Below are 24,371 nucleotides of genomic sequence, written 5' to 3' on the forward strand. Positions count from 1 at the left end.
TAATTTAATGTCCTTTGGACTGTTTTTTGTTACATGAAATATTTGAGAAATGCATGTGTGGGCTTTTCCAGTTATTTACTCTTATTATTAGGCAAATGCCACATCACTGATGTGTATTGTGGGATTAGTTTATGACCTGTAGATTTTAAGTGGCAATGGGAACTTCTTTGGAAAGGAAAGAAAAGTGAATATGATGCTGTAACATCTGCCACAAGCCATTAGAAGTCAGACCTCAGTCAGTGGCAAAGAAAATTGCTTCTGTGACTACAGGAGCTCCTTGTTCATTTATGTTCCAAGGGATGAGTGGTATGAAGGAAGACAGGCAGACTGGAGTGATAAGGCAGATTATTACCTAATGTTTTGTTTGTTTGTTTGTTTGTTTAGGCCAGAAGAAACCAGTCGAGAGTTGTTACTGAGGCAGTGGGTTTTCTCTTTCTAGCAATGTTGCAGGACACAGTACTGGAGAAAGTGACATGCATGTCCTTGAGCTTTGCACCCTTAAGAATTATTTAGCACTTAACCATTCCTTTGAAGAAAAAACTCAAAACATGGAATAGATTTCCAAACACTTGAAATTTAATTTACTCTGTCCTATTTTAATTTACAGAGTATTTTTCCCCACTGACATCCCTGAACTGTCCTTCTGGCAGTGCAGATTTATTTGTCTGTGCCCAGATTCACTTTTTGTTTATGAACAAATCTCATTGTTGGGGGTATGTTTTGTATTGTTTGTTCTCCACTTTTGCCCCATGGAAGATCTGTATTCCTTAGAAATTGTAAGCCCAAACAGACTGTGTTGAAGAGCACCAGCTGGTGTGAAGTAAGCTCCTTTGTGAAGTGCTGATGCTGAATTTCATTAGTGACCTGCACTCCTTTTGCTGTTCTGGTTCTGGGCAGAGTTTAGTAGCTGGGTCACGTGGGAGACATTGTTCTTTCACATTATCTTTCTGATGAGATAAACGGGGATTTAGAATGAGGGCACTAACCCCATTTTGAAAGAACCCAGATTTTCACCCCTGCATCTCTGTTTTGCCAGACATCTAATCCTAATACATTTCAAACATGTCTGTTAAGATGACATCAAAATGGGAATTAAACTGTAACACAGAGCTTAAAAAGGCAAATTTCTTAATTTCAGTTGACTGTCACAATTCATTGTGTTTCTCCTTTCTGATGTTTTTTCTTACTCCTTTTATTTTGTTTTAATGTAATAATTTTAGTCACATCAAGACCTTGAGGAAAGGCTGAGGGGGAATGGAGTGGACTTTTGGTAAAAGTTAGAGAACTGGATTTAAATAACCTAAATTTGAGTCAGAAAGTTTCATGAATTTTGGGTTTGGTTTCATCTGTTGCTTAGCATTTCAGTGAATTTCAGATTGCTATTTGCTTAAAAGTTCAGCATTTATATGTGTTAATTTATTTACATTCTTCCTTATTTTTTTAGATTTCAGAGTCAACAAACAGATAAACAAGATCTCAGTGATAGCCACAAACCAGAGAAACTAAGGTATGAGGATCTTGAAGAACACATTTATACTCTTGAAGGTAAGTTTTAGTGCATTTCAGACAGTTTGTTTAATACCTTAGGGCCCAACAGTTATAGGACAATTGTCTTCATGGTTTTAAGACTGTAGCTGGAGAGAAAAATTTCTGACTGATTTTGGAATTTGAGAAAACAGATGTCTCAGATGATGAGGGATTAATTTTCTTCATTCTTGCATCTTTAGGTAAGTGTATGTAGTTATAAGCAGACATTAAATTGAGTTGGTTGTGAAATTAGTAACATAAATTTGTTCAGAAATCTTGCATAACTTTGTTCTGATTAATGCTGTAGATCTGATGGTTGCTTTGGAATGTTTTAAAATGGTGTAGAATTTTTTTTTAAACAGAAGTTTATTAGTGTGTGAAAGAAATGGAGGCTTTTTATATTTACTGCATAAATTAGAACCAGGTTAGAAGTCTAAAGATAATTTTCTGTAGCTATTGCATGCACTCTTGTTTGTTCTTTCAGTAACTAAGTAGTATGAATTAGAAATTGCTTTAGGTTGTGTGCAAATGTGGGAAGAACTCTTGCAATTATGCTGTCATTAATCAGCATCTCTGAGTCGTTTTGGAACATGTGCTTCAGTTACTGGAAACTGAATTTTGTCCTAACATTTTTTCACTGAGGTCAGCATGTTATTTGTTTGTATTTCTGCTCTCTGTTGGTTGCATGCTATAAAATGTTTCCTTCTCTCTGTGTGCTGCAGGGTCAGTTTTCAAAAATCTTTGACATAACTGAGGTAGTGTAGAAAGAGGAGGGTAATCAAACTTGATGTCCTATAGCCATTTGTATATAGAGGGAGAAATAAAAGCAGTTACTGGCCTTACTTAGTTTTTCAGCATTTGGGTGACAGATAGCCTAATGTTGAACCTGAGCAGCCTTATCTCCCATTGAACTGTGGGTTTAAAGTAAGTGAAGTTGTCAATGAGAAGGATGAGAACAGCCAGCTAACCTTTCCTATTTCCAGATTTCAGGTCTGTAAACTCCTGAGTCTTGGTGGACATGTGACATTGTGAGGTGCAACTAAACTCATAGTTGAAGAGATTGTGATTGTTGTCTGGGAGAGTAGGGGTGATTTCTTTGAAAGCAGCAGTTCTAACTGGTGTGAGTGGCTTATTCTTTTGGTTGTGGTTAGGTCATATGGAAGATGGAGTGGAGCCCTTGCTCACTCTCCTGACCCTGTGAGAATATGGCTTTCAGTATTTTAAAAGCAAGCAGAGAAAAATATGTTTGTTTAAACTGCAGATGTGCTGATGGTGTTTAGTGATAACCAGCAGAAGATAATGCCTCAGCTGTGCATTTCTCTGTGAAGCTTTACTCATTACTCAGTTGGTTTTATTTACCTCATTGAGTTTCCTTTTTATAAGCTTTAAATGCTTTATTTGAATGTGAACCAAGTCTGTAGCCAGTAATGGTTTCTACTCATTTCACATTTTAATTAGACTTATATTTATTTGTTTAATTTTGCATGGGGAGACTTTTGGGAATACATTACATATTTCACTTTTATTTTATTGCATATGACAACAGACTGGCATTTTCTTGGCAATTAGGGCTGAGTAGATGCTGTGCCCAAGTAAGGTACTAATGAATCATTTGGTGATGCGTGGTGGTCAATAATTGTAAGAGTTCACATATGCTAGTGATTTCTCCATCAGCAGTACTTTAGTTGAGTGAGCCTGCATCAAAAGACAACCTCAGTATGTAGGAGGAAATCAGATTGGCTGAAAAGGGGAGGAGGTAGCTCAGGAGAAATTGCAGGGAGAGTGGGTAAGAAAATAAAATCTAAGAAGTAAATACAGAAAAAGATATCATGAAGGATGGAAGTTGATAACAGTAAAAAAAACAAAGACTTAAAGGAGATACCAGAAAATATGGAAGTCTTTTAGTCCTACTGTGAATAAGTTCTAGAAAGAAAAGATCAGCAGATTCTCTTGGCAGCAACTGCTTTTAGATGATGTGCTCATCTTAAGGGAATAATGCATCTCTTGCTGTCCACCCTTAAAAAGGGAGTGAAAGTGCACTTAATTACCTTTTTTCTCCTTTGCAGAGTGGTTAATTTGTTTTTTACTATTAATGGTTCTGGTTTTTTGTTTGTTTATGTTGTTAGTCATTTTGAAGTTACAAGTAATATTTAACCAGGAGAAATTTATGAAAAGAATTTTTTTATTATTTAAATACACCTGATGCTTATTGGTGCCTCATATGAAAATAATGTTGTTGATAGCTTTATAATTGAGAGAGAGCAACAAAACAGAATAGGTTTTCTTTGGAGTGTGGTAGCCCATTATTTTGGTCTTACAAAACACCCCCATATATAGAATTTATTTTTCAGGTGAAGCTGGTAGGAATTCCTCTTGCTTTGGTGAGAAACTGAAAACATTCTCCTCAGTTAGAATGACAGCTTGACAGAAATTTTCTGTAATGCTTTCATCTATAGTTCATTTAAAAGAGTTTTAATTTTAAAAAATTCAAACCATTCAGAGAGAGAGGGGCTGATCAGTTTGGTTGACTTGGTTTTTTTCATGCAAAATATTTCAGTTATATTATAATGTGAAAAAGAAAAATGCTTGAGCCATTGCTAGTGTAGGAAGGATGAAAATTGATGTTCTCTAAAGCTTTACCCAAAACCTAGAGACATATGTAGAGTGTCTGTGCTGTGTTACACAAAATGCCTGGGAGAACAGTCCTGTGTATTTCTGATTGTCTGTCTAGAGGTAATGGCCACATCTTGTTTTGTCTCTTTTTTTCTATTTCCCATCAAATGAAATAATAGCAGTCTGCATACTTTGCAAATAAGTAATTTAAAAGCAGTTGAATATCATAGCAGTGATCAAAGAGGAAGGACAGTAATTGTGGTTTTGTGAATTCAGAGCCAACCTTGCACAAGGAGAAGACAGGATAATGTAGATTATCTGAGTTAGCAGCATCCATCCTGTGCACTGAAGAAGGCAAGGACCCCATTAAAGACTGTCTGACCAAATAGTTAAAGATTATTTTTATATGCATGAAAACAGTGAGCTGAACTTGGATATACAATTTTTCTGTGACTTGTATCTTGATTATGTAAAGAAATGAAAACATCTTGGGTTTCTCTTGTATATTTCTTCAGTTTTTGCTTTATAAACACATGTGTTCCAAGAGCTAATTTCAAAACTAACAATTCTGTAATTAGGAAGCAAGTACAGCCTATGATAATTCTTAATTCTCAGGGAGATGATCAAGTTGAAAGGAAAATGCTCAATTAGTGCTGATATTTTTGTGCTCTAATTTAGCCATTCCCACACTCTGTGTCCATTGCTGTGCTCCACTTTTGCAATTACAAAATAATGAAGCCATTGTTCAAATTTCTTCTCCAGATCAGGGGGACATACCAGAGGAGTGTGAAAATGATGTCTTGCCTCCATCTGGGGACATCGTCGATGGAAACTGTGTCACTGCCCCTGTGCCAGCAACAGCCACTTCACTGCAGGACTCAAGTGAGTTGTCAGCTCAGACACAAAAGAAAGTACCCTTTAAAATGTCAAATGTGTAACACAGAAACCCAAATATTTAAGAATCTGTAGGTATGTAGGCTGGAGTAGATGAAAAATTTTCCAGGAATTACCATGTCTGTAATACAGAGAAAGGAGTGTTTTCCTTTGCTTTTCTGTATGAGGGAGACTTTTTTGATCCTGGTTTTAGTTAAACTTGCTTTTAATTTAAACATTCTTGCCACCCATCCCACCCCCCTGTCCAGTCTCTTGTGAGATGATTCTTTTTTCTTTAGGATAATTATTAATTATATTTTTGACTCTTGATAGGAATGAGACATTAAATGTTTTGAAATATTTTATGTACTGCTTGTCTAGATTTTTTAAAAAAATATTCTTGACTCTGTTGGAACACTGTATTATCACAATGTAGTTTTAATTCTTTGGCTAGATGAGAATAATATCTCATTGTATATAGTCAGCATATGCTGCTTTTCTAGTTTTTTCTAAATGGAAACATTATGGTTCTTTTTACTTAGAGAAGAGCTTTCTAGCTTCTCGATTCCCAGTCCTTAGTTTGCCCATCTCTGCTATGTAATGCTGTTCTTTGAAGACAGCTTTTACAAGATATTGGTCACATCAGTAATAATCATCCTGCAATAATTTTCCAAGGGGTTTTAATTATTTTGCTTTATAAATATAAAGAGTTGTATCCAACCACATTGCAGAGAAGGAGAGAATACAATAACATAGACTTTGGGAGGTTTAATGAGCATGCCCATGAAAGGAATGAGAAGGGCACAGATCTGTCAAATCTCTGGGCTGCACTTTGGCTCTACTCCTTAATTCTTGGTGAGTCATTTATCAGACTAAAAAATGTTTAAGGGTGGGAAAACAAATTACCCAATACCCAAGAATAAACTTAGTGTATGTACAAACAATATATCCAGTTGTTTTTCATTTACTGTTAACGTTCTACAGGAACCTGGTACTTATTTGTATGCTCTTGTAATGATTACTGAACTACATAAATCAAATTACAGATGTTGAAATAATTTTTCACAGTGGTGCTGGATCAAAGTCAGATTGAAGAACAGAACAGAGAAGTTGAGAAAAACTTAGAAGAAGAAAGGAAAGCAAGAGAAGAAAGGAGAGAGAAGGAACAACAGGAAGCTTTGGAAAGCGAGCAAAAAGAACAAAAAGAAGTGGAAAAGCTTAACAAAGAAGAGGTAATTTAATTTCTGACAGTAATGCAGCTTGGTAGTGCCTTGCATTTTAGGATTGTTATATGTGTTACTTGATTAAAAGTAGATTTTTATTCCATTTAGTGAAAGTAGTAGAGGCTAAGTTATTTTATGTACTTGTGTGATTAACCAATCTCACTAGAGTGTCTCCTTATGCCAAATGATTTTTTCACTGGAAACAGATGCCTTTCCTTCCCTGCTTCATGTAACTGGAAGCTACAGTTCTATGGCCACTGTCACCATGCTGTTGGAACAAAGTGAACATTTGCTGTCTCTGTGGTGTGGCCACTGCAGGTGGGACACCACCACAATATGTTAATGTCCATCTGTTCATCAGCCTCTGTCAGGGTGTCCAGGGTACTCTGGGAAGCAGAGGGTATAAGGAGACCTTGGGTTGGCTTAAATCCCTTTTTGAGCTTAAACACTTGGTGTTTAAATAGTGTTCTGGATTTTTAGGTCCTGTTTAATGCTGTTTAGACTGGTGTGTTTTACGGAGTTTAACATGAAATTCTGCATGTATTGCAGGTAGCAAGGTATAAATGTATTTTTCTAATCAGTATTTATTTTATTTTTGTGTCTTAAAGTCTATCCAAGACTCAACGAAAACAGATGAAGAAATAGAAGATAAAGAGGGAGTAAAATCTGAACACAGTAACACTGCTGCTGAAAAGAATGTAAAGGATCCTCCTTCCAATCCATTAGAAAAATACATGAGAATAATTCAGCAGAGCAGAGAGCAGGAACTGGCAAACAAGGTGATTATTCTCAAAACATGGTCCCAAAAATATTATTGACCAAATTTGTGTCTTGCTAGGCATGCTTAGAATGAAAACAATATTCACATTTTAATTTCTTCATTTTTAAACTTTATATAACAACCTGCAGAGCAGAGTGTTTGGATTTGTATTGGAAAAGTGTGATGATCCAAAAGAAAAAACATTGAAATCTTTCTTCTGTAAGGGTTGCTGGTGTCCTCTGGGTGGGGGGTTTGTTAGTTTGTTTTTTAAGGCACTAGCACAGTAGAGGAACACAGTTGTGTTTGTCTAACACAACATAATTTATTCTGGCAAAATGGAAAATGGGACTATTAAAGAAGAGGTATGGGTGGACATTACTTCAGTGAAAGAATGCAGGATGCTTTTGCTCAGACATGATCCCAGTCTAAACTTCCAAAGTGTTACTACTCTAGATTCAATGTAGCATTTGTAGAAATAGGGTTGATCCTTCAGAAGATTTTTATTTTCAGCCTTAAAAATACAGACAATATTATTAGGTCACTTTGACTTTACAACTGGTTAGACAAAGTGTATTTTCCTCTTGGTTACCAGGATTCAAAAAAAGAAGAAGTAAGAGAAATGTCACCTTCAGAAGGACTTCTGTCTACTGAAAATGACAGGTAAGGCTCATGTATTAATCACTTCTAGTAATCCATATTAACAAATAATTAGTAATTCTAAATTAATATATAATTTTAATAGTTCTAGTATGAATTATATTAAGAGACAGCTGCCTTCTTAGAAACCAAAATAAACCATTAATCAAAAGCAATTGTGTTGGAAAAATTGAAAATCCTTCCAATTCTTGTACATGCAAGTTAAGCACTGCATGGAACTCTCATCTGAGTGCTGCACTCAGTGATCTGATTCAGCAGTTGTGGCAATCACAACTTCTTATCTGCAATTGAGCAGCATCCAACTTCCTTCACAGAGAGCTGGAGTTTGAGGGATTGTTCCTGGGTGATGACACCCTGGATAAGGTTTGTCTGTGCTGCACCTCACCCATGTCTGTTCCTAGCTTTGATTTTTCAGTAGCATTGTGGACTTTTTAAGACACTTAATTCAATGCTTTTGTCTGCCTGCACTGAGTTGCCACAACCCAGGCATTTCCTTGGGTTCTCTCTAGGCATTGATAAATACAGATATGTGTTTTAGTTGCTTGCAAGAGAAAAACCAAACAATCCTCCTCCAAATCTTGCAGTTTATTCAAAGATGTAGAATTGAAAATAAGCAAAAAATGTGGAGCAGTTAGGAAAAGAAACCATCAAGGTTCACCATAACCACAGTAATGATTCACTATTATCTGTGCTGTTAAACATAACAGACCCTACCCTGCTGCTCCTGAATTGGCACCACTTGTGTTGTTTTTACTGAGTGAGCACTACAGAAGGTAGTTCTGCTTTTTGAGATATAGGAGATGGCCTTCTCCTTTAGGGTTGGTTTTATTGCCAGAAGTTCACTGAAACAGCAAGAAAATTGCAGCAGTGTCTTAACTTCTGTTTTAAAATGCATATTAAGATTTAAGATAAACTACATTTGACTCATACCACTCTCTTTTCCTCCCTTCTATAATCAATATAGTGTTGCAGACATTTCTCATGGAGATATGGATGAAAGCTTCTGGTGAACAATAGCTACTGATTTTAAAATTTTTATTATTATTATTGTTATTATAAGATATTTTTAAAGTAGGTTTGTGCCTGTAATAAATGTTAGGTACACTGCAGCTGTGTAATTATAAATTAATAAAGCTGATTTTTATCTGTTTCATCACCTCAGTCATTGACTTCAAAAAGGAAATCCTGATGTGTTACTAATCCAGGAGGAAGCCCTTGGGTGGGGTGAGAGAAAGAACAAAGCAGGGAACAGAAACTGATCAGTATGTTTGAGTAGATTGGCACTGAATTCCTCTAAACTTTGTCAACTTTGTCAACCCCCTCCCCCCAACCCCTTCTCCAAATGGTTCAAACTGTGGGTGAAAGAAACAAAAATTTCCCTCATCATCACCTGCTTGTAAAGGTGTCCTGTGGAGGCGCTGGGTTCACGTGACAAACTAAGGTGTCCCTTCTGCTGCACAGCAGGGGCAGGAGCCGCTTTCAAAAGCAGCCCCTCTCATGTACCAGCCCAGAATGGAGAGATTAAAATAAAAATGCTATTTAACTCATCTTTATTTAAGCTTTGTATTTTGTAGGTAGATTATAGGCAAGATCATTAAACTTTATTTACAGTATAAAATACAGTAGTTTTTATCAATGAAGTAATTTTGGGTGGCAGCATATATTACAACTTGCACTGCATTTGAGGCTGCTCATCTTGACCTAACTACAAGAACATGAAGCCAAGTTTGACAGAATTTAGGGGCAAAAAACAAAGTTCTGTCTTGAATTCACTGGATGTTTAAACACAACGTACCAAAACCGTGACAGATACAAACTTTGCTTTTTGAAATGAAGCTGAAAGGTGATGTGGTGGTTACTCTAATTTTGCATGCTGCTTAATTTGCTGTTGCAGCCACTCTGGCCTTTACAGAATTTCTGAGTGGCTGCTCTTGTTGGATGTTGGGAAGGGGTAGTGCTTGTTGCATTATGCTGGCCTGGAACAACTACCACTATTGCATGCTGCACAGAGCTGCTGCTGCAGCTGCAGCTGCAGCTGCAGGGCAGCCCTGCCCCATGCAGGAGGGCAGGGAGCTCTGGAACAGGACATGTTTCACCTCAGATAGAAACATAAAGCCTAGGGATGCGCTGCCATGGAGTAGCTGTAGGTCTGGGTTCAAATAAGCGTACACAAGTGTCGTCTATTATCTACAAATATTTATTTTAACACTTGGATGTAACTACAGGAAGCCCTTGGCACTGATAGAAAATATTGATTCACTGTTAGGTTACAAAAATTTATACATAGCAAAATTTAATGCTCTTTACATAAAAATATTAGACTACTTAAACAAAACTTCAAAAACTCCCAGTAATAGCTACACTGAATTAGAAAAGAATTAGGCTTTAAGACACTGCCTCCATTATTACCCTTATGCAAACACTGGGCTAGAACATCACCTGCATTGCTGTAGAAATGTCTCCTTCATGCAACAGGTAAGAACATACACTAGGCTATTTTGTCATATTTGCTCTACATCAATCAACTTTGCCCCTTTTTTGAAACTGTCAAATTAGACTTCAGTACTTAACAAAAGAAATTATATTTGAAGTTAATACCCCCAAAAAATGCCTTTTCTCTTAATACTGATTTGAAGGAATTTGTGCTTCCTTTGATGTATATTCAGCAAACAGTCAAAACTACCAAACCACACGTCAGCTTAGCAGGGGTATGACTTGAATATTTAGTTTTTTTCAAATGAATGATGTATTTTTACTTTCCCCCCCACCCCAACATTTATATATATATATATATATATATAATATAGAACAAACACCAAATATACCATCACTAATACTCAAGATATCACTGAATGCTTCTGAAAAAAAACATTAATTAGAAGGCAGACTTCTATGGGAAATGACTTTAAAATGGCACCAGTTTGTTTGTTGTTGTTTTTTCTGAACACCACGTTTTCTTAGTGTGCTAATTAATTTGTAAAAAGGAAAACACATAAGCACTGACTATAAATTTGCTAAGCACCAAGATAGAGAAAGGTGGACATCCTGTATTATTTTTATGGCTGCAAATTTTATTGTTTGTGTAAAACTCTGCAAACTTTCTCATCCACTCATTTGGAATAGTCAGATCAGTGTCATTTTAATAAGGTAACACTTTCACTTACTTAAAATGTAGGATAATGGTCTCCTGCCACTATATAAATGCTAAGACATTTATAGAAAATAAATATTAAGGCAAAGCTGACATTTATTTTCAAAGAAGGGGATCATTATCCAGATCCAGGGATCTACATTCCATTAAATAGTTAATAAAAAGATTAGAACTTGGGAGATCTGCTCGACCCTCAGGTGAGCACAGGGATGTGACGGCTTCCTCATGGCAGCGTGTGGCACAGGAGCGGAGCTGCTCCCATGGCAGGTGTGGGTGTTCCCAAACAGCCCCCCTGCAGCCTGGGAGGTGCTGCAGCTGTGCCATCACACATGCACATGAGCTCCTCTCAGAAATGGCAGCTGGACCCGGGTTCCTTTGGGAGGTGCTCGATCACACACCGTGTGCATGCCTGAGGTCCACTCAGATCTGCCTGCTCGGCCATTTTGTGCAGGGCGTTATGCTCTAGAACCAGTCAAATATTAAATACCAAGTCTCAAAGAATAATTTGGTCACTTTTTGTAAAGTGTTGCCTTTTAAAATGCCTGGAATAAACCCTCCATTCTCTGTTAGAAAGAATGGAGGATTACCCATGGGAAGACTTCCCTAAAAAAGTTTTCCAGGAGCTGGAATGTGAAGCTTTTATACTTCTCTCTAATTTTGTTTGCTAGACACACATCTGTACTGCAGAGCAGCTATTTGCTGATTTGTCAGAGCTACAGAACTCTTCTGCTGAATTACTGTGGCAAACATTTATGTGTAAGAATTGAGTTGCTCTTTTGACCGAGACTGGATATCCTGAAGCTCCTGCTCTTCTTTTGCTTTGATATCTTGGTAGGCCTGCATTTTGCTTGCATCCTTTAAGTAGGCCCAGTTAGAAGACAGTATCATGAGGAAGTGGATCTGGAAGAGAAGGGTGAGCATGATGGCGAGTGAGCATGTCAAGAGGCAAAGCAAGCTGCTAGTCAGATTAATAGACGCTCTTTAAAATAACGACCAAAAAAATAGTTACTCTACGTTAATAAGCATTCTGTTATTAAAACAAGCACAGAGGCTATTTTTTTCAAAGGTCTCTAGAATTTGGCATGCTAATAATTCAGTTGGTTATTCACAATTTAGAGAAAGTTAGTACAACAATATTAAAATGAGCTACAGAGTTGTACGGGTCGATTAAAATGCAGAATGGGGGGAAGGAGGAAAACAGTTTTGTACGTGGCAATATACGGAATCTGTAAACTACGAGGTGCTCAGAAGAACTGCTCTCTAAGGTCGTGGTGTTTATGCATATCCAAGCCCAGAGCCCGGCAGGTCTTTTCCCCAACAAGCAGATGAGAATTCCACCCTCCCCCTGGAAAAAAACCTGAAACTGTGAACCGTTTTATTTACGCGAACAAGGCTACATTAACACATCGAAAAATTAAACATCAAAACATGAGTCCAAAACTAAGCAAAAGCATGCAATCTCTGGGTTAAGAAGTCTTAATCCTGTATTTTTATAGCTACATTTTAAACTTCCATTGTCCAACCTCAGGTGAAGATTTTTATATTGTATATAGCAAATGGTTCTCTTTTTTTAAATTATTATGTGTTTGTTTTTCTAGTTTGTGCATTCGTCTCTTGCCAACTTCTTTTGCCCATACTTCATGCAAAAACATCTACATCTGAAAACATTGATTCACTTCTCCTTCTTTTTTTCCCCAACACTGTAAAAAGGTCCCTGTGATCTATGCATGGTTTTGCTTCCTGTGCAATCATACTTACATTTTTGAGATCTGGCTACTGAGAAATCAGTTACTAAAGTGCAGCAATACAAGAGCAGAAGCTATTTATATGCTGTTTCTTATTAGTTCAGGGTCCAAAAGAAAGAATGTGATTGTTTTACGCAGAGCTAAGACAAGGGCTTATTTTCTTAGAGAAGGAGTATCATTTGGAATGCACTTAAGAGAAAATAATTGATTTCATCATCCATGGAATCACTTGGAATACAAGCAAATTAATTCATAATACCTGGGCTTCTGATCTCTGCCAACATAGCCTGGCACGACTTTATTATTCCTTTTCTTTCACACCATATATATTTTGTATGCTCGGGGGTATTTGTATTTGGTGTTCATGGTGAAGAATAAATTAATGCATTTGACCCTGAACTATTCCAGTATTTGTCTGAGATGACTGTTAGAAATCAAGTGGAGACCTGAAATGAAAACATCCCCTTTTCAGAAGGATGCTTTATATACACCCCTACAGTAACTGAATCCTCTCAACATGAAAAAATAGCCAGATCTCATCCACATCATAGTTCATATACAAGAAGTCATTTCATTAATCTGATAAGCTAAACGATGCTTACTGAAGCTATTTACAATTACTGTAACAAAATTCAGAAAGCTAGACTTTTAGTCTAGGGTGTCAGTGGTATTTCAAGCTACGCAATGCAGCTTTTTACTGGGCTTATACAATTTAGAATTTAGTGCAGCAATCTTCCCGACTCTTAAACTTCAAAACAGCATAGTTATATGTAGTAGCCATCATGTAGATCAGCTGGTGGAAGAGAACAAAATACAGGAGAGTAAGATACAACAAGGTGACGGCTCAAGCCCACTTGGGCAACTCTCGATACTTTTACAACAGATGTTACTCTGAGCTCCTTCCAGGGTGAAGATGCAAATAAATAACCTGCCATTTCTCTGGGGAGGATAATCCAGTACAAACCTTAAGGCTATTTTGTCAGCCAGTTGTGAGTATGGGCTTGGCTGGCACAGGGTTAGAAGCTGGCACTAAAGGAAGTGTTAGACACAGGAACAAGTCCTTGTTAATGTCCCTTTTCCCCACCGCTACCTGGAATGGGCACTGCAGGGTTGGACCAGTCAACCTGCCTAGCTCCAGGCAAAGCAAACCAAGAGGTTACAAGCAGCTGATCAAATAAACTACAAAAATGAAAATAAATAGTGGAAATAAAAGCAGAAATAGTGGATAGAATAGGATTTTGAAAGGACATGCAAATAATTTTTTCCTAAGTGTGGGGGGGAGGCGGGTTAAGATGACTTCCTAAAGCAAAAGTTGGGGACCTGCTGACTAGTGATTACCAAACCATAACAGCAAATAATGGTGATCACAGCTTCATGTCTACTATCACTACTTTTAATATATACAAAATTTAATCTTAAAGCATCTTAAGCCTAAAAATGAACATTTTTAACTATGAAACAACAAAATTACTACCCACCAATGCTATGACAGTGGCACCAGCTCCAGCACAAGCCACAATGAACAGGTGATAAGACATGTAGAACTAGAGAAAAAAACATGTTAAAAACATTGAAGTAATTCATTAAAGATCGTATAAAATGCATTTCAAGTGTTCTAGAGAATAAGAATAATGAAACCATCTTTGTAGCATGGTAGTAGAGCTTTAGAAAATAAAAATGTTGTGAAAATAATTTTTTTTTTGGATGATGTAACAATTACTTCAGTGTTACAGTTAAAGCAATCTCTTTACACTACTAGCATGAGTTCTCTCCAAAAACTTTAATCAAGTATTTATTACATGGTGCCCAAGTGACTTGTAGGCAAAAGCTGCACACAGGTTACATTTCTGTACCTCATTCGTGTTGCAGATGTTCTCTAAAATTGGGCCACAGGCTTTGCCAGGTACAGCATTCCAAGGGATAATACCTGAAATACCACAGAAAAGAAACCACTAATTTTAGCAATCAACACACACTTTCTATTCCTCTCATCTTTTTCACCCACTTGCCAGTTGTGTTCCCATTCTGGGCATCTGTGTGTTGACCAGTACATCTTGGAGCTGGCAGCAGCAATTCAAACAACTCCCTCAGGTTATGCTTTCTCCTCACACTGAGGGCTGCTGCTAAGGCATGTTCTCAGATGTGGTTTTCCCATCTGGCAGCCAAACAGTTGGTTGGGTTGTTGCACTTTGGGTCCAGTTGCACACTCTGCCTACTTCCCCACTCAACACGTCAGAAAGAATCTGCATCTCAGAGGTACTTGGCACCTTTCAGGGTAGCACTTACTAGATGAGATTCTACTTGAACAAGAAACTACTGTGGAAGGGTGTGAATATAGAGCTAGAGGGAAGAATTGCAGGATTTTTTTCTGGTTTAGTTCCAGTAGGTAAAAAGCATCAAGTGAACACTGCTACAAGAAAGTTCAGTCTGCCGCACCTCATATACTCCCAAGTCTGAAAAGTCAACAGAATCTAGCAGATTTAAAATAACAGAAACTTATAGGCCTGTAACAGATGCTTTAGCTTAAGCAAAACCTATTTGAATTAAGAGAAACCCAGTTTGTTTCTCCACACAACTTTGCATTTGAACCCAGCTGGTTGGAATTAGCAACTCTATAAGCAGCAGGTCATTGAACTTATCTCAGGATGGCACAGCTTTCAAAAAGATTTTATAGGATTTTCTTCCAAGTCAGCTTCTTCTCTGCAACTGCTACATACAATTCCAGCCTTTTAGCTACTGCTTCCACCCAAAAATGTGAGGAAAGTTCAGTGACACATGTTATTGGTTAGGGAGCCACTCTCTCCCATCACACACTGAAACCCAAATGGTTTTACTGATCAGGGGAACAATCAGCCCTACACAGCACTAATACAGCTGCAAAACAACCAGGAGAAGCAGGAAGGTGGAGGAGCACATCTCCCTTCACTCATGGCTTTGCTGCTGAAGTAAATGTCTTCCCAGCCTCTTGCTGTAAGCTGCTAAAATAGAATGTATATGTTTAACTGATTTGAAGACTTGCGTTTAAAATTAGTGTATCTTTTCTTCTGCTGCACTTACCTGGACAGGAGAGCAAAGCCAAGCTTTCTTACTTTTTCAACTTTGAATCCATTTTCTCAGCTTTGAATGACTTAGTCCAAAGAAAGAAACATTCCTAGAAAATGCTAGCTAGAATGAAGCCAGAAGTAATGGTGACAAAAGATCTTCTGCACAAGGGAAGCTGAAAAGATTAACTTAGGAAAAACCCACCTTAAGAAATAAAAAGCCTGACCTTATTTTAAGTTATTGTCCCAGCTCTCTCAGATTTCTGCATGTCATCAGAGAGCGCTATTAATTCATTATTACTTATGGCAGACTTTTAATTGCAGTTTTTTGGTTTTTTAACTGAAAGTAATTGTCACAGCAACAATCAGACATTTACTCTTTAAATGTAAAACAGCTCTCTGAAAGAACAGAATATAGGCATATGGGTTCAAAACCCACAATCTGGTTGTCTATTTCTCACCACTGTTTCCAAGCAGTTTATTTTGAGGCTGATCTATTTTCAAACCTAATATTACAGTATTGGAAATCGCTACAAAATCATTTCAGATAAGTGACTTGTCAGTTCAGTTAAATTGATTGCATCTGGAAAGAGATCAGTGTAATGTGAATTAATTAGAAAAGTAATAGCACATTCAGAGATAGAAGATGCTTTTGCATTTAACTCATCTGATAAGGCTGAGACTGAACTACTGAAGACAGACCGAGGAGCATGGCTAAAGCATTTAATCAGGATTAAAACGAGTACCGTATTGCCTGATGTCCACGCAGATCTGGTCCCCTGGAACTGTCATATTTGTCTGAAAAGATTTGATGACTTCACAAGTTGACCATATGTTGTAGAACATAAAGACAGGCACAGCAGAGAAGCCGAAGACCCCGAGCCAGGCCACTCCAAGCACATAGGTGAGGAAAACAAACTAGGCAGAGAAAACACAAACACTTTGAGTTTATTCTTTGAAAGACTACTTAAATTTTCCTCAAAAATACTTCAAAATAATTTTAAACATACTTTCAGAATTCAAGTAAGAAAACATTGGATTTTCAAGCACACAAAATCAGTATTCTCATTGCTTACAAATACTTTGGTAGTTTAAATGCTACAGAGAAAGTAATTCAGGCATTTCCTTTTTCATCAGCCTGCTTGAGTAAACGGATTGCCCTCATGAAAGAGCAGCCCATTGATTTCTCAAGATCCTCAGCTAAGCAGGGATGCTGGTTGTAGGCTAAAACCAATAAATTCCAACAAAAATCAATTTAAGGGTTTTTTAAAATTAACTACAACATACTAGCATTTCTATACAACTTGCAAATCAAAACCACAGAGTGAATCAATGCTCACAGAGCTCCCCCACACTCCCTGATGTATTGAAATCAATTTGGAATGTAACATTTGAAAGTACCTATTTTTGCAAACGTACCATGACCGTTAACAGCAGATCAGAAGGATTCAATTGGTCTAATACACATTGCCAAGCAGAAAATGAATTACTTCACCTTAGAGAATCATAGATTTATCCACTAAAATTTGCTGGTTTGAGTTTGCTCTTTAAAAAAACCAGCAAACTACATTACATGCATTTTATTTGGTTAGATTAAAAGATGTGGCACTGATTGCTTTGAAAATCTCCATCTTCCTCCTCCCACTAAACCCCTTCCCTTTTCCATCTACTTCTAAGTGTTATGGTGAAACAGTAGCTCTGGCATCAGTTCCTAGCTCCCTCCTCCTGGTGAGAGCAGGATTTGAATCCCACTTGGAAGGCGGGGGAATGCTGTTACATCTCCTGGGCTCTGTTTTCACTGTTAGCTGTGGCTGTTCTCTCTCAGCCGTAGGTGGGACTGGAAAGGCTTTACTTTCAGTAAAGCATTCTGCCCTACTATCTTACTTAAAATCTGTGTGCCAGAGGACAACAGCAAGGATGGGAAAGGCTCTCAGGGGGGAGGATTCTCAGCCTGACCTCACACCTGAACTAATGCTGCAGTGGTGGATGTCTGCGTCCCCACAGGTTTTTTCCAGAATAATTTGCAAGTATTAGAGCAAAAGCTGAGCAACTGGTTAGGTTTCAGTCAAGGGAGGTGGTGTGTGGGGAGGTGGAAGTTCTTGCAAAACTGTGGCCCCTAAAACCCCAGGTGTACTCTCATTTATAGATAACTCAACTGGAATACCCTATTTATATTAGATAGTACCATATACCAGACCTGTATGTTTTGTGTGAGAATTGAAAATCCTCTCTTTGGATTTTGAGAAGGACTAAGTGGACCAGGTTAAAGGATTTCTGTAGATACACTACAAATAAAACATGAGTTTGCCTATGTGTATGTGGAAGTGCACAAAGCCTTTAAATCCTAAAATAGCCAGGAAAAAATACACTCACTCTCACATTTAATGTTATAACTGTGGGAAATGGCTATTCTGCATTACCAGAGCCAACACAAATAATTTAGGGAGGATGGAAGTCTGTCTTCTGTAACAACCTTATGCAAGATGGGACTTCCTTTCAGGAGTTTGCTCAGTAATGTAATGAAAGAAGAAGTAGAGGAGCTCTTGATGGCAAAAGGTCACTGTATGTCCACTGTTGCCTGTACCCAGCTGTAGTCACTAGTCTGTTAAACGTTTTATCTCCTTACAAACTGTGTTCTAGCCCTAAGGTTTTAAACAGCAGCATACAAGCACTTTTCCTGTCACCACCAAACATTAATGCAGCTTATCAGAGCTCCAAGCCATCACTCAGCTTGTAAATTCTCTCCTTCATTGTGTGGACAAATACAGACAAAAATGAAAACATTTTTCTGCCATATTTCCATGTGTCACACTGGTATTTGTGTAAACAGCTGACAATCATGTATGTGCCTGCAACTATTCACCTGCACAAGCAGTTGTCTGCACTGATGAGATGCATGGATGTGTATGCTTCTGCTTTATTTTGGATCTTTCGAAAATACTGCTTTAGATCTAATTTTGCTCCTTGGTGAAGACCATACTTACTAGAAAAAAAATGAGCAAATAGCTGCTTAACTAGAAAATTATCAGATGCCTTATTTTTATTAGCTCTTGAAAAATTCAGTAAGTACCCAACAGCACAGTGGAAAATTGCAAACTCTCATGAAAATAAACATGCATCTCTTTTGTATTTAACCAGCTGAAAGTACATATTTTTTAAGCTCAGGATACAGACTGTATATTAAAATGCAACAATCACATCAAAAGCCTCTTCTCTTTTCACCCACACTTTCCCGTGGGCGATCTGTCATACTGCTTAGCTTCCTCCATAACTACGAGCTTTGAATTCAGATTTTCAGTAATAGCTTTGAAATCTTCTCTCAGAAACATAGTTATGGCTGTTCTTGCAGAGTGTGCCCTTGGGGACAATGTGGGTGAGAATCTGAAGTTTTATTTTTAGTTAAACTTTGCTTACAATTTTGTTCTAATACAGAAGTACACTGAAGAGAATATGGCTGGTAACTTTAGGGCTTTAAGTGTTTCAGCTTTGCAAAAAGCCTCACTATTCTATCTGTCTGCCTTTTGCCATCTGCAATTCAATACTTGATTCAAGTGCAAAGATGTTGTGAAGCTTCATTCATTCATTACTGTTTGTTGAAGGATACAGACACTCAAGCACAATTGACTATGGAAGTTGGAGCCATTAGAGTTTGATATTTAAATAGCTCTGCAAACCACAGCCATTTTACAGTCTGCCTTTAAGCATCACTCAAGTGTGTTCCATGTTTAAAAGCACAAATTTCATTTTGCCTCACATTAAGTGTTTTAAAATTAGCAGTCTCCCCAGTTTAGTGTAGACCAGTGGGTTCAGCTTTATGACAGGGGAGGCCATGGCAGCCCCCATCTGCAGCATTTTGATTCATCCAAGCACCCTTGAAGTTCAGAGAAGGACCACACACGGATTGACCCTGATCACCCACAAGGAGTTAACCTTGTGGCAGCAATATTCTGTACTCAAAACCCAGGAGTCAAATGGAGCAAAACAGGTTTTAGCCAGCAAAGACTGCTGTTCCCATTTCTGATCCCACTCACCATTCCACTGATGCAGCGGCCACAGGCTGTTGTTTTGAACTCTCCATGCAGCTCCTTCACAGCACTTGTTGTATAAAAACCTTCTGCCAAAAGGATTATTCCATATAAGAAGAAAAATGATGCAATGCCATAAATTACATACTGCATTAGCTGTATTCTAAAATGGAAAAGAAAGAAATTATATAATTAGATTTCAGTCCTATAAAAACAAAGTCAGTGCTCTTAAATGATAATAAATGAGAGAGAACTCCTAGAAACAAAGTTCAAGGCTCCTTAGCATTTTAAGCAAGCAGACTGTAGGAAAACTGTTACAACTGTGTCCCTTCCCAGGTAAGCAATCCTGATGTGCATTTGTCCTGCACCCACCTGAGCATCCCCTGTTGGTGCTGCAGTCCTTACACTGACTAGTGTCAGCCACCAAGTTGAAGCTGCAATTCCACACTTCCACTGTGGAGGTTTTCTTTTTGCTCTTACTGCTCCTAAGCTGGGAATGGCTGACAGGGACAATGCAGGGCTTTGAAGTGGCAAAGCCTGGAGCTGAAGCCCTGACTGAACTACCAGGCTCTGTGATCATTCCTTTGGCTTAGGGAAAGGAGGCAGTCCCTGGATTCCACCTGTGAAATCCAGTTAACTTTTAGTTTTGTAAAAATTTCTGAATTCAGCAATATTTGTCTGATACAAAACTCAGCAAACAGGCAGTGACTTCTCCTGAGGCTGCTCTACAGCCTGGAAGGGCAGTTCCAAGTGAGCTGATAGTTTCAGTCCTTTAAGTCATAGCAGTGTTGAGTGCCTCAAAATGTGGTTTGGTTTTTTTTTTTAAATGGAAGAGTTATTTAGGCAATGCTTCCATTTTAGGTACTCTGGAACCACTCAGAGGAAGATCATCTCAGGGCACATGGTATAAGCACTTCCCTCAGATGTTATTTGAGAAGGTTCTTGATTTCTTAAAAATCTACCATCTGCAATGACACTCTAACAGTATTTTTCCTTTAGCTAGAATAGTAAATGAAAAGAATAATTTCTAAATATTATCAATCAGCTTCTAAAGCTAATTGTTTTGGAGGACCAGAATGCCAGATCTTCCATATAACACTTCTGGTCTTCAAAATGTATATTTTTTTATTAGTATGATTTCCCTGAACTTCTTAAAAAGAATTTGATTGATTGTTGGGATGGTTATTTTGGATGAAGCTATTCACAGAACCAAGAGGTTTATTTTATACATCCACACTACCAGTTTTCTGAGGATATATATGTTTTGCTCAAGATATTTTTTTCTGATTCTTGCCATGCTCCACTAAGTAGTTGCTGGCATAGATCTCCAAAGAGCATCTGAATGTTTTAGCTTAAAGAAAATTGATGATTACCATTTATATAGTTAAATGTTACTCTTGTATCATGTAAAATAGGATATTGCTCATTTAAAATTTTATGTGGGAAGTGTTATCTTTGTTTTCCAAACTGATTAAAAATAACTGGATAAATCTGTTGCACCTGTGCTGCAAAGAATGAAAAAAATAACTCAGGATTTGAGAGTGTATAAAAGAAATAATTTCACCATTATTAATAGTCCAGGAGAGACTCAATGCATGCTACCAGAAATTAGTAAAAGGAAAACTGGTTTAAAAAGTCTATTCCAAACACTGTCTTACTAATGTTTGTTGGTTTTTTTAAATGTCACTGCAGCCTTAAATTTGTCCCTTTCCAACACCTCTTCTCCCTTGTCACCCCCCTGGCTCCACAGAGCCAAGCCCTGAGCTGCTTTGGTAGGAATTATGCATTTCCCCAGCTGCTGGTGCTGACATGACAAGAAACATTGTCAACAACTCTCCAAAACATAAAACTTGCTGCCTGTGACTGCTGCTTTTGCAATTTCTTCTATTTTGCTCAAATGGAGACTGATGCAAGCACAGGGTGTTTTGTTACCCAGCTGCTGAAGAACAGCTGCTTACATTCTCTCACTGAACGTTGTGTCTAACTGCAGGGCCCTGGTGGCTGCTGCCCTGGAGCTGGGGACACACTGCTGGCCACAGCCAGGGACTGAGTGGGAGCAGTGTTGGAAGGGGGAACCCCAGTGGGGAGCAGTCCCAGAGCAGGTCAGGATACAGAGGGTCCTGTGGACAGGGGAAGGTGAAATGATGCTGTGGGACCAGCACTAGGGCACAGAGGGCATGCAGCAAAGTGGCAGGGCTATGCCTGCAAGCACATACAGGGAGTCAGCAACAACACAAATTGAAAAGAAAATAAGAATTAAGTGTGCTGCATAGGGCCCTGATACCAGAGCCTTCAATATCACCTGTCTAGCTTGCTGCCCATGGACTCCTGTATATACCATAGCCACAAGCCCACCATGCTTGTCACAGGAGTCCTGGGCATGGGACCCAAGGCAGCATTCCAAGCCTTCCTCTGGCCTCACAGAGAAGCCTTGGGAACATAAGACCTAAATATTTCACCAGTGGCTATATCCAAAGGCTACATTTGCAGATCTTTCCAGTTTCTTCTCTCTTATTTTCTCATTTACCAGTCCAGCTTCTTCTGAAGAGGGATGGACAGAACCATGCTTCCCTGTTATTCCTGACATCCCTTCCAACTTTATGTCATCAACAAAAACTGAATCTACTCTTAAAATAAAATTGTTTCCCCTTGTTCTGTTGCAACAGGCCCTGGTACAAGTTGCTCTTCAGCTCTCTTGTAGGTCCCTTTAGGTGTCGTAAAATCTCCCCAGAGCCTTCTCTTCTCCAGGCTAAACAGCCCCAACTCTCTCAGCCTGTCTTCCCAGAGGAGGTGCTCCAGCTCTCTGATCATCTTGGTGGCCTCCTTTGGAGTCATTCCAACAAGTGTTTCCTGTGCTGAGCACACCCAGACCTGGATGCAGCACTCCAGGTGGGGTCTCACCAGAGCAGAGGGGCAGAAACACCTCCCTCACCCTCCCTTGTGCTGCTTTGGATGCAGCCCAGGATGTAACTGTCTTCCTGGGCTGCGAGTGCACATTTCCAGCTCTTCTTCAGTTTTTCATCCAACAGCACCGGGACTGTTCTCAATCCCTTTATCTGTCAGCATGTATTGATACTGGGCATTGCCCTGACCCATGTGCAGCACCTTGCACTTCCCTGGTGAACACCATGAGGTTCACACAGTCGCAGTCCTCGAGGCTTTCCAGGTCCCTCTGGGTGGCATCCTTCCTTTCAGGTGAGCAAACTGCACCACTCAGCTTGGGTGTCATCTGCAAAGCAGCTGGGGGTGCACCCAATTCCACTGTCTGTGGTACTGATGGGGATATTAAATAGTACTGGTCCCAAGGTAAACAGACATACCAGGATACACACTTTGGTTCTTTGTGAACACCAGCAAATGACTGAGTGTTGTTACAAAAACAAGCAACCTAATACTCAGGGATGGAGACTGAGGTTTGAATCCATCTCTACTCATTTAGCACGAGGGTGCTATGATGAATAATGGGAATGGGAGGCATACTTACACTTCACTCAGCAAAGCATGGTCACTGGCAGTCGTGGAGAAGTGCTGCTCGAGGATAGACACGGTTCCCGTGAGCGCCACGTGGCCACAGCCACAAAACAACGCTACCCCCGAGAAGCAGAGAATGGTTGCCACGAGCGAAGCATATGGCACTCCTCCTAGGCACTTAATGCAACATTCAAAGCAACCTAAGCAGAAGAGAGAAAGCAAAAGAAACTTCATGAGCAAAAAGCAAATTATGAGGAAAAGAATATTTGTCCTCCACTTGGTAAAAGCCACAGGGAATAAAAGGCCCAGGCATTGACATGCTAAGCAAAAAATCTATAGCTGGTACAAGACAGCATCACCCTCTAAAGCAGTGACCTACAGATCCGTTGGTATGGACTCAAAGCCCAGAAAGTGGGCTGAGTGCTCCTGTCTTTACAGGATCAAGGGGAGATCGATGGGACAGCCTATGAAATGGAAAAAGTAAAAAAATCACTGTCTAAAGTGATCCATCGCAATTCAGCTGCTCATCCAGAGCTTACCATGTTTCAGCCTTACTAATGGCAGGAGCACCAGCTATGCTGGCAACACACTGGGAGCAGGAGGTAAATACTCAAGACAATGAAGCCTTTTGGAAAAGTAGGAGATACTTTGCCACTTTCATTGGAAGATGAAAACCTTTAGGTTCACAAAACTTAACTACCCAGCACTCTCTCAGTACTCCCAAGATATATTTTTTTAAAAATCCACATGAGATTATAGGGATACAGATACTTGTACAAAAGAAAAATTGAATGGGGTCTAAAGAGTAACAATTTTTGTTGAGGGAAGCTGTATGAAGCTGTATCACAGCTTTTTATAGGATACACTGGATTAACAGTGATCCCTGAATACAGTTTGCAGCAGCATGATCAACTGAAATGCATTGTTTAACTGCTCTGAGTTAACACAACACTCCCCCCAGAGCTGCAATTTGTATGAACACTGTAATAAGGAGGCTGCAGCTGAATTGCCAGGTTCCTTCCAACTGCGTGGCCTGAAAACCCATCTGCTTACAAAGCTGGGAAATGTAAATCGGAAACAAACACAGCTTTTAACTGCCCTATAATGGTAATGGCAATCCATACCAATTCATTACTTCAGGGTGATGGCATTAAGTTGTCTCCATTAATGTGCATTTCATACAACTGCGCAAAACACAAGCCATTAAGACAACGCTTAATGGAGCGGCCAGCGTCGCAGACAGCCACTGCTGCTATGGCAAGGCACTGCATGGACAAAGCGTTTC

General features: G+C 38.9%; 2 protein-coding genes across 13 annotated transcripts in view; one reads left to right on the forward strand and one right to left on the reverse strand.

The window, feature by feature from the left end:
- The window catches only part of OFD1 (OFD1 centriole and centriolar satellite protein), a 33,815-nt gene extending 21,597 nt beyond the window's left edge, over positions 1-12,218 (forward strand). For both annotated transcript variants that reach the window (XM_033053325.2, XM_033053323.2), the window contains exons 18-23: positions 1,445-1,545; positions 4,903-5,022; positions 6,082-6,245; positions 6,845-7,015; positions 7,589-7,656; positions 8,618-12,218. In XM_033053325.2, the coding sequence (XP_032909216.1) occupies positions 1,445-1,545; positions 4,903-5,022; positions 6,082-6,245; positions 6,845-7,015; positions 7,589-7,656; positions 8,618-8,663 (670 nt within the window). In that variant the 3' untranslated portion in view covers positions 8,664-12,218. The remainder of the gene's footprint in view (positions 1-1,444; positions 1,546-4,902; positions 5,023-6,081; positions 6,246-6,844; positions 7,016-7,588; positions 7,657-8,617) is intronic.
- The window catches only part of GPM6B (glycoprotein M6B), a 108,401-nt gene continuing 93,216 nt past the window's right edge, over positions 9,187-24,371 (reverse strand). For 8 of the 11 annotated variants that reach the window (XM_033053334.2, XM_033053338.1, XM_033053337.1 and 5 more), the window contains 6 exons: positions 23,100-23,286; positions 19,622-19,778; positions 16,337-16,508; positions 14,403-14,476; positions 14,028-14,093; positions 9,187-11,704 (listed from right to left, as the gene is read on the reverse strand). In XM_033053334.2, the coding sequence (XP_032909225.1) occupies positions 11,555-11,704; positions 14,028-14,093; positions 14,403-14,476; positions 16,337-16,508; positions 19,622-19,778; positions 23,100-23,286 (806 nt within the window). In that variant the 3' untranslated portion in view covers positions 9,187-11,554. Of the gene's footprint in view, positions 13,343-14,027; positions 14,094-14,402; positions 14,477-16,336; positions 16,509-19,621; positions 19,779-23,099; positions 23,287-24,371 lie in introns of all 11 variants that reach the window. The other 3 variants (XM_033053330.1, XM_033053335.2, XM_033053340.1) reach the window with 1 other exon arrangement.

The sequence above is a fragment of the Catharus ustulatus genome, chromosome 2, assembly GCF_009819885.2.
Source record: "Catharus ustulatus isolate bCatUst1 chromosome 2, bCatUst1.pri.v2, whole genome shotgun sequence".
Taxonomy (NCBI): domain Eukaryota; kingdom Metazoa; phylum Chordata; class Aves; order Passeriformes; family Turdidae; genus Catharus; species Catharus ustulatus.